This window comes from Corythoichthys intestinalis, chromosome 1 (assembly GCF_030265065.1).
Source record: "Corythoichthys intestinalis isolate RoL2023-P3 chromosome 1, ASM3026506v1, whole genome shotgun sequence".
Lineage (NCBI taxonomy): Eukaryota > Metazoa > Chordata > Actinopteri > Syngnathiformes > Syngnathidae > Corythoichthys > Corythoichthys intestinalis.
This window is the reverse complement of record NC_080395.1, coordinates 43025690-43044461: the sequence shown is the minus strand read 5'-3', so window position 1 is coordinate 43044461 and position 18772 is coordinate 43025690. Positions and strand designations below refer to the sequence as shown.

General features: G+C 39.1%; 1 protein-coding gene across 1 annotated transcript in view; it reads left to right on the top strand.

Annotated features, from left to right (window-relative positions):
• prtga (protogenin homolog a (Gallus gallus)) overlaps positions 1-18772 on the top strand; it is a 72103-nt gene that overhangs the window by 15389 nt on the left and 37942 nt on the right. Inside the window, exons 3-8 of the mRNA XM_057853215.1 lie at positions 5707-5851; positions 5981-6114; positions 7855-8151; positions 11878-12037; positions 12133-12380; positions 17622-17786. Of these exons, the coding sequence (XP_057709198.1) occupies positions 5707-5851; positions 5981-6114; positions 7855-8151; positions 11878-12037; positions 12133-12380; positions 17622-17786 (1149 nt within the window). The remainder of the gene's footprint in view (positions 1-5706; positions 5852-5980; positions 6115-7854; positions 8152-11877; positions 12038-12132; positions 12381-17621; positions 17787-18772) is intronic.

Here is an 18772-nt window from a genome sequence, read left to right as displayed (position 1 = left end):
GTCTCTCCGTCTATCTTCTCTGTTTTTGCAACCGACCGCCACACACGACTTCACCATTTTGAGTATTAATGTTGACGAGCAGTAAAACGTGCAATAATAGGAAGAATTTACGAAGCGCTAATGCATTTCTATGGCGAGTATGCGGACATCATGGCGCGGGGGCGTGGCTGTGACGTCACGTGAGTAGGGTCTATAAGCATTTGATATCTAGGCGTAGATTGTAGGCTGTCGGCTACAGTCAGGAAATATTGGAGCCACCTAGCCTAGCATCGCGTTTGTTAAAGCGTCACAACACTCTTCTCTCACAGCGTCTCTGACTTTTCTCGCGTCATTCAACCAACATAGTAACGCACATTGTCTCGTTGCCGAAACGGTGACAAAATCCGAACGAAGAAAAAAAAAATGTAATGCACGAAAAACGTACAGATTTTGAACGTATGGCGTACATATTTAAATATCAATGCTCACTTGTACAAATTACGCCGAAACCGTACAACTTGACAGGTATGGGAGATATTCTTTTAGAATGATGAATGAGATGGCCCTTTGGGGAAGGGTTGATTTGGGATAGGAAAGCTTTATTGGAAGTAGCAGTTGTACAGAAAAGTACAAAATATGTACTGTTAACTCACTCACTATAATTGACGGTGATCCAATCCATTTTGACTGGGATCGCTGACAGCGATTGAATCTAGTCAAAATGGATCAGACATTCATGGCTATCAATAGAAGCCAATAAGTTAAGAGGCTGAAGAAAAGTGTATTTGGATATTTCTGAAGTCAACAATGTCTCAAAACGATTAATTGACTATCAAAATAGTCGTTGCCTAATTTAATAAACGACTAATTCTCAATTAGTTGATTATCCGTGTCAGCCCTACAGTTATACAATATAACATATGACAGTTTAGGTAGTTTTCATCAGTTTTATTCCAAGTGAATTTTTTTCAATAGTAACAAAGTAGTTTAAGTGCAGTGCTGAGCTTTGTACTGATCACACTAACCAGAGCAAAGAAGCTGAACTAATTCCTGGTATTTGTAAGAGAACCTTTGTTTGGGCTTGACCTGTCCACTGACCTCCCGTTTGTTGAGTTATTGGCATCTGTTGGAAGAAACAGTACTAAAAAGTAACACTGACCTTTGAAGCGTAGGTGTAAGTTGGACAGTTTTTCTTTTAATGTTAACCGTAGCCAAATTTGTTGCTTTAACACCTTTTTGATTTCCATATATGAATGGCCAGTGACACACTTTCTTGCCAAAAGTCAGTCAGGTTTGGACGAACAGGATAAGCGGTAGAAAATGGATGGACCGTGAGAGAGCAAAAAGTCAGTAAGAAAGATGTGACAAAACATGAGCGGCTAAATCGTTTACAAAGCGGCAGAAAACAGCAGAGGGGTGGCCAGGCCATGCATAGCTTTGCCTGAGCTGGGGGGTAGGCGGGATTTGTGGAGGTCGGAGGTCAGAGGTCAGCTTGCTGGGTAGGGCAGATGGTCAGCTTCTTTTTGCTTTCGGGTAATAACCTCAATTGTTCACGTTTCAAATTGTTAAAAAAAAATACAAATGAACCGTGATCATCCAGCGAGAATAAGTATTAGACCGACTATCCTCAGCTATGAGTATGGTTCTGCAATTATGGATATTTCATCTTGACTTTGTAGACTATCAATAATCAATGATCACCCAGCTGTTTGTCAATTCAGCATTATTTTGGAGTGGAGAAGCTGAAGATCAGTGCTTCTCATCCCTCATGCCCACCAGCCATATCGCTCCAAGCCTTAACGTGGGGGTGGTCGGCAGCATGGGTTTGCGTGTGTGAAGATGCCTTTCCCTGATTGTGTTTTGACATCCAACGGCCACTTTGGTTCTTGCAGCGGAGGGGCAACAGCACAGGACTAATCTGATTAAACATGACACTGGTTAGAGCTAAAATGACAAAAAAAAAAGAAAGGTACCAGATCTTCCTTAGCAAGTTTTTTTTTATATGAGCACAGGGGCTGTGATTTTCAGTCACTGATTGATTGAGCAATAAATAAAATAATTCAGTTTAAAAAAAAAAAAAAAGGCCCAAGACACAGTTTCTGCCTCAAAGCTTTGCACACATCATTTTCTGCACAAAGTAGGGCTAAATAATCAATGAAGTTTTACTACTACCGTAGTCTTCCATGCTAGTCTACTACTAGATACTGTTGTGAACAGTCCAACACAAAACCAACAGGAAGTGATACGGAAATGCCCCAAAATGTACAGAAAGTACACTACCGTTCAAAAGTTTGGGGTCACTTAGAAACTTCCTCCTTTTTGAAAGAAAAGCACGTTTTAAATGGAAATAACATTAAATTAATCAAAAATTATTATTATGTGGTAAATGACTATTCTAGCTGGAAATGTTTTTAATGCAATATCGACATAGTTTTGTAAAGACGCCCATTTACAGCAAACATCACTCCAGTGTTCTAACGGTACATTGTGCTTGCGAGTTGCCTTAGAAGGATAATAGATGATTAGAAAACCTTGTGCAATTATGTTGGCACAGCTCAATACAGTTTAGGTGGTTAGAGAAGCTATAAAACTGATCTTCCTTTGAGCTAGTTGGGCATCTGGAGCATCACCTTTGTGGGTTTGATTAAACTCTCAAAATGACCAGAAAAAGACAACTTTCACATGAAACTGGACAATCTGTTCTTAGAAATGAAGGCCATTCCATAAGAGAAATTGCCAAGAAATTGAAGATTTCCTATAACGCTCTGTACCACTCCCTTCAGAGAGCAGCACAAACAAAACCTAACCAAAGTAGAAAGAGAAGCGGGAGGCCCCGATGCACAACCAAGCAAGAAGACAAGTACAGTGGGGCAATAAATATTTAGTCAACCACCAATTGTGCAAGTTCTCCTACTTGAAAAGATTAGAGAGCCCTGTAAATGTCAACATGGGTAAACCTCAACCATGAGAGACCGAATGTAGAAAAAAAACAGAAAATCACATTGTTTGATTTTTAAAGAATTTATTTCCAAATTAGAGTGAAAAAAAAGTATTTTGTCACCTACAAACAGGCAAGATTTCTGGCTTTCAAAGAGGTTTAACTTCTTCTAACTAGGTCTAACGAGGCTCCACTTGTTATCTATATTAATGGCACCTGTTTTAACTCATTATCAGTATATAAGACACCTGTCCACAAACTCAGTCAGCCACACTCCAAACTCCACTATGGCCAAGACCAAAGAGCTATCGAAGGACACCAGAGGCAAAATTGTAGACCTGCACCAGGCTGGCAAGACTGAATCTGCAATAGGTAAAACGCTTGGTGTAAAGAAATCAACTGTGGGAGCAATTATTGGAAAACGTAAGACATACAAGACCACTGGTAATCTCCCTCGATCTGGGGCTCCATGCAAGATCTCACCCCGTGGCGTCAAAATGATAACAAGAACGGTGAGCAAAAATCCTAGAACCACACGGGGGGACCAAGTGAATGACCTACAGAGAGCTGGGACCACAGTAACAAATGCTACTATCAGTAACACAATGCGCCGCCAGGGACTCAAATCCTGCACTGCCAGACGTGTCCCACTGCTGAAGCCAGTACACTTCCAGGCCCGTCTGCGGTTCACTAGAGAGCATTTGGATGATCCAGAAGATGACTGGGAGAATGTGTTACGTTCAGATGAAACCAAAATAGAACTTTTTGGTAGAAACACAGATTCTTGTGTTTGGAGGAGAAAGAATACTGAATTGCATCCGAAGAACATCATACACTGTGAAAAATGGGGGTGGAAACATCATGCTTTGGGGCTGTTTTTCTGCAAAGGGATCAGGACGACTGATCTGTGTAAAGGAAGGAATGAATGGGGCCATGTATCGAGAGATTAGGAGTGAAAATCTCCTTCCATCAGCAAGGGCATTGAAGATGAGACGTGGCTGAGTCTTTCAGCATGACAATGATCCCAAACACACAGCAAGGGCAACAAAGGAGTGGCTTCGTAAGAAGCATTTCAAGGTCCACCCCATAGAAAATCTGTGGAGGGAGTTGAAAGTCCGTGTTGCCCAATGACAGCCCCAAAACATCACTGCTCTAGAGGAGATCTGCATGGAGAAATGGGCCAAAATACCAGCAACAGTGTGTGAAAAGTTTGTGAAGAGTTACAGAAAACGTTTGGCCTGTGTTATTGCCAACAAAGGGTACATAACAAAGTATTGAGATGAACTTTTGGTATTGACCACTTATTTTCCACCATGATTTGCAAATAAATGCTTTAAAAATCAAACTGTGGTTTTCTGTTTTTTTTCCCCCACATTCTGTCTCTCATGGTTGAGGTTTACCCATGTTGATAAATTACAGCCCTAATTATTTCAAGAGGGACAACTTGCACAGTTAGTGGTTGACTAAATACTTATTAGCCCCACTGTACATAAGAGTCTTTAGTTTGAGAAATAGATGCCTCGCATGTCCTCATCTAGCAGCTTCCTTAAACAGTACCCGTAAAACGCCAGTGTCCAATGTCGACAGTGAAGAGACGACTCCAGGATGCTGGCTTTGAGGGCAGCGTTGGAAAAAAAGCCATACTTGAGACATGCTAATAAAAGGAAACGATTAATATAGGCAAAAGAACTCAGACATTGGACAGAGGAAGATTGGAAAAAAGTGTTATGGACAGACGAATCATAGTTTTAGGTGTTTGAACTTTGGATCAAAGGGAAGAACATTTGTGAGATGGAGAACAACTTAAAAGATGCTGGAAGAGTGCCTAATGCCATCTGTTAACCATGGTGAAAGTAATGTGATGGTCTGGGGTTACTTTGGTGCTGGTAAAGTGGGATTTTAAATAAAGAAGGCTATCACTCCATTTTGCAATACCATGCCAAACCCGGTGGACAACGCTCAATTGGAGTCAATTTTGTCCTACAACATGACAATGACCCAAAGCACACCTCCAAATTATGCAAGAACTATTTAGAAAAGAAGTAGGCAGCTGGTATTCTATCTGTAATGGAATGGCCAACACTGTCAACAGATCTCAAACCCATTGAGCTGTTTTGGGAGCAGCTTGACCGTATGGTACACAAGAAGTGCCCATCAAGCCAATCCAACTTGTGGGAGGTGCTTCTAGAAGCGTTTAGTGAACTTTCTCTTATCATCTCTCTCTTCTTCTCAACAAATTAACAGCTAGTACACCATAGGCCTGCAAAGCTGTAATTGTTGCAAAATGAGCATTCTTTGATAAAAGCAAAGTTTGAAGGAGAAAATTATTATTTCAAATAAAATCCTTCTTTCTAACCTTGTCAATGTCTTGACTATATTTTGTATTCATTTTACAACTCATTTGAAAAATAAAAGTGTGACTTTTGAAGGAAAACACAAAATTTTCTGGGTGAGCCCAAACTTTTGAACGGTAGTGTACATTACCCTAAAATTATTAAGGAGGTGACCCAAACTGAATGCTCATCTTTCAATGCCATTGACGAATTTGCTCCATCCTGTCAGAAAGCATTGGGCGTCTGGCGCCATCAATGGCAGTCAATGAGTTAACAAGGAAGTGACCAAAAATCTGTAGAAAGTGATTGATGGGAGAGCAAAGCATTTCAATGCAATTTCACCCAAAAATGCTTTTTCTAGCTTAGGAAAGTATTCATTTTACAAGCCAAAGTCATCACATGTTTAACACTTATCTAACAAAACGAGTTTAAAAGTGTGTGCTCTTCTTTTTGCAGCTATTTCATCATTTACAAGTCATCCAACTTCCATCGTGGTAACTGAAGGCTCGGTCGCCAGATTTTCCTGCAAAATAAATGCACACCCTCCTCCAATCATCACTTGGGAGTTCAATCGGGTTACGTTACCCCTCGCTACTGAAAGGTATGCACTCTGAAGTTTTTACCCCACCTCGGTGCTATTTATTTTTCACATGCTCGTTGGAAAGGAGGGGAAATGCTGGATCTCTGGTATTAGTGTCATGCTAGGATTGTGTGTATTTGTGTCATCCAGAATTACAGTGCTGCCCAGTGGCGTGCTTCAGATCCATGGTGTGCAGCTGGCAGACGGTGGCAATTACCGATGTGTCGCCACCAACATCGCGAATCGGCGCCGTAGCTCGGAGGCCAAGCTCACCGTCATCTCTGGTGGGTCCCAACACTCTGCATTGCACACACATGTGCGCTCTGAATTTTCCCAAAAGTAGAAAAATAGGAAGTGATTTGCATTTAACATAAAAGATCAGTTGTGCCTTGCAATTTGTCAGAATTGGACTAAAATCAATGTTTTCATGATCATGTTTATTAAATTGATCAGCAACTTTTTTAAGATTTCCAACAATAAAATGCAATTTTACACAATTGGTTGGCCTGACAAAAACCGTTCTATTAGAAAACACATCTGTAGTTCTGTACTCACAGTTAACACATTCAATAATATGCATCTCTAGTGTCTGATCTATTTTATTTGAATGTAGAATTTTGTCATCATGGTTACTCAAAAATGGATTCTGAATTTTTACTTGGTTCATTTGTGCTCTGTTTAGGCATGTGCCGGTATGAGATTTTGACTGTACGATAACCGTGAGCAAATATACCGCGGTTTCACGGTATCACGGTATTGCAATTATAGCTCCCAAAAATTTTGAGATGTATGGGTTAAAAAAAAAACTTTTTTCCATTGAACAGGATTTTTTTTTTCAGACCATAGTTGCAAATTGGAACATGAATATATTGTTAAAATAAATAAATTATCAATAAAAAAATATTTGAAATAAAATTAAAATAAATATAACTTATAGACTATACTCACAGCCACAGCTCAAGTTGCACAAGATTACATCAAGAACAAAATAATTTCTATAAAGTAAAAACACTTCTGAATAAAATTTTTAAAAATTTATACTGCATGACTTTTTTTTGAGGGTGGAAAAGCTTAAGTGAAGTTTCGCCATTTTCAGCCACTGTGTCAACTCTAGTCTACATGATGTCATGCCTTTGTGTTAAAAAGAACATAAGGAATTCATAAGTTAGGTAAAAATGTATAAGTTAGTTAAAATGTCAATATTGTTGTGGAAAGGTTTCATCTAAAAAAAAAAAAAAACACACATTGGGAGTGAGACCTCACTTTGATCCAGCGAACGTGGATTTGTGCTTAGGGCAAGATCATCGTTCGCAATTAGCGATCTTTGATGCTATCACTTTTTCCCCTTCATTGAAGCGAATCAAGCTCCTTTTCTCACTCTGCGGCTGTAACACTCAACGAAGTTGCTCTCCCAGCTGAGCCTAGGCTAACATTCATCTTTGTAAGCTTTTACTTAGTTTGTATATTGAATTTGAAAGGAAAATGTGTGTTTTGTTTTTGGCGAACTTTTTCCATGGTGCTAATCTGTGGAAGCTACTCACATGGAAAAATCTAATTGTACAACATTTTAAATGTATTCATTTTGTATATTAAACTTACCACGATTTGAGAGCTCAATAAATTGAAGAACAGTACGCCTCATGTTTGGAGTAATTGTTTTTGGGTTAGCTGGCTGTGTAGCCGATAGCTCACTCTCACACACAGCAACAAACGGGAGGGGGTGAGCGCTGCTGCGCCAAGCCGCTTCTGGCTGCATTTTTGACACAAGAAAAATAGCGAATACCGTCCTACGGTCTGACGGAAAATTTTAGTGGTTTTGAAACCGCGACGTTTTCACACCACGGTAAACCGTGAAACCGGTAACCGGCACATGCCTAGCTCTGTTATGTTACTTTTTTTTTTGTTTTATCTTTTATTGGTCGTTTGGAATTGTGACTTGACAGAGCTGCGATTTAAAGGTGGATTGAATCCCCACTAAAGTGAAAACTGAACTTATGCCCTGCACCCCACCTCCCTCTTTGCAGCTCCTATCCCCCGGCTTCCCCAGAGGCCACACATCATAGCTGGGCCACAGAACATCTCCGTGTCGGTGCATCAGAGCGCCACTCTGGAGTGTATGGCCACTGGCAACCCCCGGCCAATTGTTTCTTGGAGTCGAGCCGACAGCAAATCTATTGACGTCTACCACACCAAAGTGCTGGGAAATGGCAACCTTGTCATCACAGACATCAAGCCCCAGCACACTGGAGTCTACGTATGCAGGGCCACTACACCCGGGACGCGAAACTTCACTGTCGCAGCAGCCAACGTTACTGTACTCGGTAAAGATATGCATTGTATTTTATACATCCACCAAGGGGATTACTCTGCTTTATAGTGTTCAGCTCTATAACTTGAAACGATAAATTCAATTGCGTGAAATTATCCCTAGTCTCATGCATGGTGCCTTCAGAAGAGCGCACTGGCAATTGTGCAGTCAGCCAGAATTTAGCTCAGTTGTCTGTGTACTTCGCTGCCAATGTGGTGGCCCGGTTTTTAATCCTTCTTGGAGTAATTTACTATCAAACTGAAGTTCAATTTGCTTAAAATTCTGAGTTCAAACTACTTGACAGATCTTGATTTTCTTAATATGTTGAGTTTTATTGAATTAGGGTGACCATATTTTGATTTCCAAAAAAGAAGATACTCAGCCCAGCCTCAAGATACTTGAATTTTACTCGAACTTCACTCAAAGGTGCCTATATCAATTTAATATATTTAAAGTGTGCCTCGTCCATCTGGATAGAAAAATTAAGTTTTACTTTTTAAAAAATTATAGCCATACAGTATATAACCAAAGACCCAAATTCAAATTCTCAGAGGTTACTCAACAGGCTTTATTATTCTTAAAAAAATAATCGAACAATAAAAATGCCAACCAAAAAAAAAAAAAATTTGAAAAATTAAATAAAAATAAAAAAAGATAAATAATAAACTGGAATTAAATATTAATTATTTAAATGTAGTCTTGTCTTTTTGTCTTAATTACCATCGTAATTTCCCGAATATGAGGCGCACCCGTGTATAACGTGCACCCCAAATTTACTTGTAAAATCTAGGGAAAATTATTGTACCCGTGTATAACGCGCACCCTAATTTTAGCACCAATAAATAGAAGAATACAAGAAAACAGAGCTTGTGTACAGATACAGAAATGTCATTTTACTGGCTGGTGAAACACAGCACAAGCATAGCGCATTGGTAGTTCAAAACATTACCGTAAACTGACTATATGTACGGTAATAATATGATCTGATAACTTCTTGAACTTACCAGAATCCAGGAGAAATCAAAACAGATGTGACTTTTCTTTTAAAAGCTGCTGTATAACTTGCTCGTTTCACCAAGATGAATAAATGTTTCCTCTTTGGATTGATATGGTAAAATGAAAGTGAGAACGTAAGTCGGAAATCCGAGAGCTCATCGCTGTCGACACGAAAGTTACAATAGGAACTATTTATTGTTATTTGGGTTTGAGTTTCCCGAGGGACAGATATAGTTGACAGACACAGGAAGTCTGTTTTGTGTTACGTTTGTTCTGGTCCGAGTTGCGGAGCTGCAATAAATGTTGACTGAAATGAGTTCAAGAAACTAAATTTTGTGCATTATGAAGAGTGAAAAAAGCAGAATTTATCACAGACGAAATCATTCGGCCAATCAGAGTGCAGTATTACCGAAACAAAACGGTGACGTCACATACCGTCTTGGTCGGCAACGGATCCCTGCATACGTTTCTTCAACACAACAAGGCCGTGTCAATAAAAAAAAAAAAATCGTTTTTTATATACTGTATATATATATATATATATATATATATATATATATATATACAGGACTGTCTCAGATAATTAGAATATTGTGATAAAGTTCTTTACTTTCTGTAATGCAATTAAAAAAACAAAAATGTCATACATTCTGGATTCATTACACATCAACTGAACTATTTCAAGCCTTTTATTATTTTAATATTGCTGAATTTGGCTTACAGCTTAAGAAAACTCAAAAATCCTATCTCAAAATATTAGAATATCATGAAAAAGTATACAAGTAGGCTATTCAACTAATCACCTGAATCATCTAATTAACTCGAAACACCTGCGAGGGTTTCCTGAGCCTTAAAAACACTCAGCTTGGTTCAGTAAACTAAATCACAAGTATGGGGAAGACTGCTGATCTGACTGCTGTCCAGAGGACCATCATTGATACCCTCCATTAGGAGGGTAAGACACAAAAAGAAATTTCTCAAAGAGCAGGCTGTTCACAGAGTGCAGTTTCAAAGCATATCCACAAAAAGTCTGTTGGAAGGGAAAAATGTGGCCGGAAACGCTGCACAACCAAGAGAGATGACCGCAGCCTTAACAAAATTGTGAAGAAGAGCCGCTTCCAGAATTTGGGGGAGCTTCAAAGACAGTGGGCTGAAGCTGGAGTCCAGGTATCAAAAGCCACAGTTCACAGACGTGTCCGGGAAATGGGCTACAATAGCCGTATTCCCATGGTCAAGCCACTTCTGAACTCAAGACAACGGAAGAAGCGTCTGACTTGGGCTATGGAGAAGAAGCACTGGACAGTTGCAGAGTGGTCCAAAGTCCTCTTTTCAGACGAAAGCAAGTTTTGCATTTCATTTGGAAGTCAAGGCGCCAGAGTCTGGAGAAAGGCTGGAGAGGAGCAAAATCCAAGTTGCTTGAAATCCAGTGTGAAGTTCCCACAGTCAGCAATGGTTTGGGGAGCCATGTCAGCTGCTGGTGTTGGTCCACTGTGTTTCATCAAGTCCAGAGTAAATGCAACTGTGTACAAAGAGATTTTAGAGCACTACATGCTTCCATCTGCTGAACAGCTCTATGGAGATGAGGATTTCATTTTCCAGCATGATCTGGCACCTGCCCACAGTGCCAAAACCACCAGTAACTGGTGCACTGACCATGGCATCACTGTCCTTGATTGGCCTGCTAATTCCCCTGACCTGAACCCCATCGATAATTTGTGGGGTATAGTTAAGAAGAAGATGAAAGACACCAGACCTACAAATGCAAATGAGCTGAAGGCCGCTATCGAAGCATCCTGGGCATCAATAACACCTCAGCAATGCCACAGGCTGATTGCCTCCATGCCACGCCGGATTGATGCAGTAATCCGTGCAAAAGGATTCCCAACCAAGTACTGAGTGCATCAATGGACATTTTCAAATGTTTGATTTAGTTTTGCTGTTATTAAATTATTTTTTTACTTGGTCTGAGGAAGTATTCTAATTTTTTGATATAGGATTTTTGAGGTTTCTTAAGCTGTAAGCCAAAATCAGCAATATTCAAATAATAAAAGGCTTGAAATAGTTCAGTTGATGTGTAATGAATCCAGAATGTATGACATTTTTGTTTTTTTAATTGCATTACAGAGAGTAAAGAACTTTATCACAATATTCTAATTTCCTGAGACAGTCCTGTATATATAAAATATATATATATATTTCTGTCTCCATCCAAGTACCCGTGTATAATGCGCACCATGATTTTACAAGTTGATTTTGGAGGAAAAAAAGTGCTCGTTATATTCGGGAAATTACGGTATTTTGGGTACATTAGCATTTGATTATATACCTATTGACCGTAATAAAAGTCTTAACAACTGGGCAGGTTCCCTGGGAACACGTCATAGGCAGCACAGTACCGTAGTATTCTGTGCAAAGCGTCAGTCAATTTCAATACACGCTAATTGGTTCTGTGAAAAATAATTAAAACTGGACATTTTCATGAATTTATAAAACCCTAACAGACACCCCGGACAGGATGTGAAAAGTGGACATGTCCAGGGAAAAGAGGATGTTTGGTTACCCTAATTAAATTATTTTTTAATTTAGTTTTCAGAAGGAAAATCCACATTAAAGGTGCTCTTTAGAGTTTGTCACTTTTTTTTACTCGCAACTGCCATCTCCAGCCTAAAGCATAACTACAGCCTCTGCTTTTGCTTTTTGCTTTTTTTGCTATTTATTTCCCGTTGATGTGTTTCCATCACAGCACCGCCCTCCTTAGTTGAGTGGCCGGAGAGCCTTACGCGTCCGCGTGCTGGCACGGCTCGCTTTGTGTGCCAAGCTGAGGGTTTTCCTAGTCCACAGATCACCTGGCTTAAAAACGGAGAGAGCATTCACTCCAATGGTCGAATCAAGATGTACAGCAGGTATAGTTGTTCATTCTCTCCTGGTGGAAAAATAGGAGGTGAAGGAAATCAAGGATCCACGTGAAAATAAATTTGTGTGCGTGCGTGTCCCACAGCAAACTGGTCATTAACCAGATCATTCCTGAGGACGACGCTATCTATCAGTGTCAGGCTGAGAACGAGCAGGGCTCCGTGTTGGCCATGGCGAGGCTCATCGTGGTCATGTCGGAGGATCGCCCCAGCGCGCCGAGGAATATCCGAGCGGACACTGTGTCGAGCTCTGCCATCCTGCTGGCTTGGGACAGGCCGCTCTACAACTCTGATAAAGTTATTGCTTATTCTGTGCACTACATGAAGGCTGAGGGTGAGTGAAGAAGCACGGGAACACAAATTGTGTTTTTATACAGTGTATGAGCAAAGGTATTAGGGCAAATTTCACAAATATCTGCTTGACAGGCAAGAGTTACCTTCCTGTACACTGAAAGAATATAGAGTATGCATTGCCTATTCTGTAGGTATATAAAAGAAGACAACAAGCATAATTATTAAAATAATAACAGCTGTATAACTACTAGTTGGAATTTCAAACAACAACAGCAAATGTCATAGTGAAATTATACAAAATGCTATTTTAGGGAATTTGGCTACTTTATTGTTATATTTGTATTTTTTTTTTTACATGGTACTCATAATTTAGTGCTTTTCTCATGATCGCGAAAACACATTTTTGAACATCTACCCCAACACATATGATGGTTTTACCTTAAAGATACATACAGTACTTTACTCGAGTGTGACATGTTTAAATATGTCCAACTTCAATGGTGTCGACATCTCTCTTCTTCGTAATTGTGACAAGTCAAGATTCATGGCCTAGTCTATTTTACAGTGGTATGAAAAAGTATCTGAACCTTTTGGAATTTCTCACATTTCTGCGTAAAGTCACAATCAAATGTGATCTGAACTTTGTCAAAATCACACAGATGAGAAAACAGTGTCTGCTTGAACTGAAACCACCCAAACATTTATAGGTTTTCATATTTTAATAAGGATAGTATGCAAACAATGACAGAAGGGGGAAAAATATGTAAGTGAACCATCACATTTAATACTTTGTTCCCCCCCCACCCCCTTTGGCAGCAATAACTTCAACCAGACGCTTCCTGTAGCTGCAGATCAGTTTGGCATCTCGACCAGGACTAATCTTGTCCCATTCTTCTCTACAAAACTGCTGTAATTCAGTCAGATTCCTGGGATTTCTGGCATGAATCGCTGTCTTTAGGTCATGCCACAGCATCTCAATGGGGATCAAGTCTTGACTTTGACTTTGCCACTCAAGAACATGTATTTTGTTCGTCTGAAACCATTCTGAAGTTGAATTCCTTCTGTGTTTTGGATCATTGTCTTGTTGCAGCGTCTATTCTCTTTTTAGCTTCAACTGTCCAACAGATGGCCTCAGGTTTTCCTGCAAAACATCCTGATAAACTTTTGAATTCATTCTTCCATTAATGATTGCAAGTTGTCCAGGCCCTGAGTTAGCAAAACAGCCCCCAATCATGATGCTCCCTCCACCACGCTTGACTGTGGGGATGAGGTGTTGATGTTGGAGTCCTCCCATGAACACCATTCTTGGCCATAGTATTACATACAGTTAATGTGTGCACAGAGTTATTGGACTGTGCCAGTGAATTCTGTAAGTCTTTAGCAGACACTCTAGGGTTATTTTTTTTTTACCTCTATGAGTATGCTGTGCTGAACTCTTGGCGTCATCTTTGGGGGACGGCCACTCCTTGGGAGAGAAGCAACAGTGCCAAACTCTCTCCATTTGTAGACAACTTCTCTGACTGTCGATTGATGAACATCTTGACTTTTAGAGATGGTTTTGTATCCTTTCCCAGCTTTATACAAATCAACAGTCCTTGATCGCAGGTCTTCAGACAGCTCTTTTGACCGAGCCATGATGCATATCTGACTATGCTTCTCATCTATTCTTACCAGGTGTGTGTTTAATAGTGGGCAGGGCAGCTTTAAACCACTCATCAGTGATAGGGTACACACCTGACTTAAATTGTTTGGTAAAAATTGGTTTCATTTGCTCTTTAAGTCTCCTTCGACAAAGAGTTCACTTACTTATTTTTCCCCTTTCTGTCACTGTTTGCATGCTATCCTTATTATAACACGAAAAGCTATAAATGTTTGGGTGGTTTTAGTTAAAGCAGACACTTTATTTCTTTTTTTACATCTGTGTGATTTTAACAAAGATCAGATCACATTTGATGGTGATTTTATGCAGAAATGTGAGAAATTCGAAAAGGTTCAGATACTTTTTCATGCCACTGTATGTATTCATAAAAACAGGTAAAATTAGTATAAAAATTATACATAATAGTTGAAATAAATCTAATTATAGAGACCTGGCATTACAAAACTGGACATCACATTTTGGGTCATGTAGGCCACGCTTGTATAAATGATCCTAAATGTGATTTCACATATGTGGACGCCAGGTTGTCTATATGAGGTGACTTTTTATTTTATTTTTAATCACGCAAATTTTTTTTATTATGCTTAAAAGACATTAGGCCAGACAAAGAAAATCTAAAAAAAGAAAGAAAAAAAAAAAGAAAGGGAAAACCTCCTTATCTTGACAAACAGGATTAGATAGATCCTTGAGCAGTGGAGTTTCAAGAACCTGGGGCCCTTCTTTTGGCTGATAGCATTCAGGAAGCAAAGAAAACTATTCAACAACTCACAAGAATTCTATTGTTTGAAGAGAAATTACTTTCAGCCTTCCTGGGAACTCTTGCTAATGACAACAAGAGTCACAGTGGAACAATGTTGCACCTTGAGGAGAAAAAAAAACTTATTCATTCAAATGCTGCACTTCATTAGAATGCCTCTGACTTCAATTAGTGAGGTGAAATGTACAGGATCCAACTGAGGAGGCAAGGAACACCTGCTAGATGTTGAAGGAGATCAAGCCTAGAAAAGAAGAGGTATTCATTGTTAAATTGTTGGCATCAGTCATGCTTATTGTGATTTAGATGCAGTGGCATCTCCACAGGCTGTGAGAATAGCTGTCAGTGTGCAGCACACAGTCGGCCCTGCACCTGAGGCAGCAAGTACTAGCACAAAATAGAGTCTCAATAAAAGGAAAACTAATTAGCCTGCGTGATTGAGTGTCCAAAAGTATGTGTCCTGGGAAGCCAGTTGGAGGGTGTGAATGTGAAAAGGAAGCAGACTTCATTTTTTTACTCTTCTCAGGAATGTTTGAAAGAGGCATTCAGTGGAAGGACAAAACATTTTAACTTTGCTTGCCAAATTTGGAATCTAATTACTTTTCGAAGCGTGACTCAAACACACTAGTTGTTGATGCATTATTAAGCCTGTCGCAATATGCAATAATTCCATTTATCGAGCGATAAATAAAAATGAATGCGGTAATTTTTCCGCTGCGACTTATCGCCGCACGTGCGTGCGCGCGTGCAGCAGACGTGCTGTTAAAAGTTCGGATTCCTCGTTACCAACTGCGCAAAATGCATCTTCGTTCCAGGTCCGGCAAAAACTAGCGCCGGAGCAAATCGTTCCCATTATATCCTATTGTTCAACGTATACCGGCCGCATCAGTGCTCCGGAGTGACTGTGGACCATCTACGGTGCGCCGGTGTTGTTGACGTGTGGGCGCTCCCGTCAGGAGTGACATTTCACGCAGGGCGGCTATTTTTCGGCACAACGTCGGATATTTACAACGAAGTCCGCCAAAACATTGTTACCGACTTGGCTGCTACGAACAACCTCGCTTTGACAACGAACAGCTGAATGAAATAAAGAGCGCTGTGCTTCAAACTCGTCCTGTTTATGAAAGTCGATTGTCATATGCTGGTGTTGTGTAGTAATGAGCAAATGTGACTTCAGCGGCAAGCGGCGCTTGCTAACTTTTTTAATGCGCGCACACGCTAGATATCATGAAATGGCAAACTAGATGTGCTATGTCCCATGCCATTGGCTACGTGAGAGCAGAGTGATTATGGGACACATAGTCCATATACTACATCGATGAATTCTAAACTGTCATGACTGAATGGAAATTAAGAAGGCCAAATCAATCCATACCAGTGACTATAGATAATGTTGCAAATATTGTTAATTCAGTACGTGACACAGATGGTTTCGGACCACAAATAGGATGTCTTGCTCATGTAGTAAACCTAGCTGCTAAGAGAGCTGTAGCAATCAACAGTGTGCCCTGCCTCACTTTACAAACAGTAAAGATTGTTCTCAGCACTTTTATACACATTTTTTTCAGATCAGTAAGAAGTAAGCACATAAATATTATTAACTAAAATGCCTGTTTATATGATGGCAATTTAATTTTTGCTCGTTAGCAAAAACAAAAAACAAAAAAAACGAAACAATTTTTTTTTTAATTATTTTTTTTACAGAGCATTAAACGTATTGAATCGGATCGAAAATCGTGTCCCCCGTATCAACAATTGTACAGAACCGTGACTTAACTGTATCGTTGCATCCTTATGAAACACCAATGCAGAAACTATGACGGGAAAAGTTTTCATTTGCCTAAATGCTGAAGTTATTAAGTGCAATTTTTTTTTAAAACACATTTGATCTATTCTGTGTTTCTGTGCGGTATCAATATTGTTGTTTTTTTACTTAAGAGGCATGGTCTATTGTTTTTAGTTGTGATTTCTTAAAAAGTATTTTTGAATTTAAGAGTAAATATTTATCGCGTGTAAATGGGTGTACTTGCTCTATTAATATATACTGTATTCTCACTGTGTTATTGTAAATTGGTTAAAAAAAATTGGGGGGGGCACAATAATATCGCATATCGCAATAATTTATGGGAATAATTATCGCACACTAAAATTTGGTATCGCGACAGGCCTATGCATTATTATTCTAACAATGCAAACTAGTGGACAAGCTCGGATATTAAATGTAGTTGTTAAAATGTCGTAAAAACAACAAAAATGGTTTGAAAGTTGAAACCCAACTGCATGTTTCATAGAATGTAACATACACTTGCTGATGCGTTAGTTAAAGTGTGACATTTACTCTATAAAAAAACAACAACTTTCTATTATCCATGCTAATTTAACTCAGTTCGTTCTCATATGTGACTTAGTTTGGGTATTCATACAATCGGAACTCATTTTATCAAGTTAATATTGTGAACTACTAGCATGGTTGAGTTTGTGAACCACACTTATACTTTTGAGTAAACTGAACTTGAAATCTTAAATTGTGTGAATCTTGTGCATAATCCAACTCCCAAATCCACTGTCTTCAAAAGAGGACACTGGCAACTGGACAGTCAGTCAAGGGTTTTAGCGCTGTTGTCTGCAGTCCAGTTTACTTAAAATATTGAGTTCAAACGACTTACTAAAAGTCCTTTATTTAAAATATTTCGTTTTAACCTCTAACTTCTTTTTGTTTGTTTTTTGAGTTTTCAATCAAAACTTGAAAATTCAAGGGAAATAGATTCACTTAAAAGTTAAAGTTTTCCCAATTATTTATTTATTCATTTATTTTTTTGTGTAGACACTTGACATTTACCTGGTTTTAAATATCATCATTTGTCCAGGATTAAACAACGAGGAGTACCAGGTTGTTATTGGAAATGATACGACCCGCTATATTATTGATGACCTGGAACCAGCTCGGAACTACACGTTTTACGTGGTGGCCTATATGCCCATGGGAGCCAGTCGCATGTCTGACCACATGTTCCAGCACACACTCGAGGATGGTGAGGAATCTTACAACCACATTATATATCCTTAGAACATTAAAGCAACTTCTATGCAGAATATAGAATATGAAACTGGGATGTGGTTGACTGTCATGTTTGGTAATAAATTGTTTTACTGCCATTAACTCATTCACTGCCTTTGACGGTGGTAGAGGTCCTATCCAGTATGACTGGGAGGGTTAGCAGCAGTTATTTGCAGTCAAAATAAGTGGGATGTCTACTGCTGTCAATGGCAGCCAATGAGGTAAATTGTCACACTTACCTTGCTCCCGTCATATCCTAGTCTTTCCTGTCCTTCCTCTTGGATGTCTATTGCCGTCAATGGCACTGAATGTGTTAATTAGTATCATTGTTGTTTTTTGGTAAATATCACAGTTCCTTTGTTAGTGTTTATCTCTGATTGTATACACAAGCTCATTTATAGCTGTTTGTGGTAATGTCTCATTCTCTTAGCTTCTTGGAGAAACTCGTTTTATCTCTTGCCAAGCATGTTAATGGCTGCCTCAGCTGTTTGTGATGTTCCTTGTAGTCTTTGTCCCCACCAATGTAGGTGTTTTCAACTCATTTTTGTCACAGGCCACATTGTTGTTATGGTTTCCTTCGGAGGGCAATTATCTCTGCCAGCTTAGGCTGCCACGATTAATCAACTAATTGGCAATTAATCGATTAGCAAATGAATCAACAACTATTTTGACAGTGAATGAATCATTTAGACATTGTAGTTCTAAAAGTTGTCAAATTCATTTTTATTTAGTCTACTTTTTGAGTTATTTATTAATAATAGACAGAGAAGGGGAAACGTGTATTCTCTATAATTATATTTTTTTAAATTAGAAAGTCCGTAAAGAAAAAAAATCTAAATATTTTTCAATTTTAAAAATTCTAAAAATCTTTAGTGATTGATATTAAATGTTAATTTTTTTTTTCTTTACGTCCTCCATCTTTTATTGAGGGCTACAATTCAATTCAATTCAATTGAATTT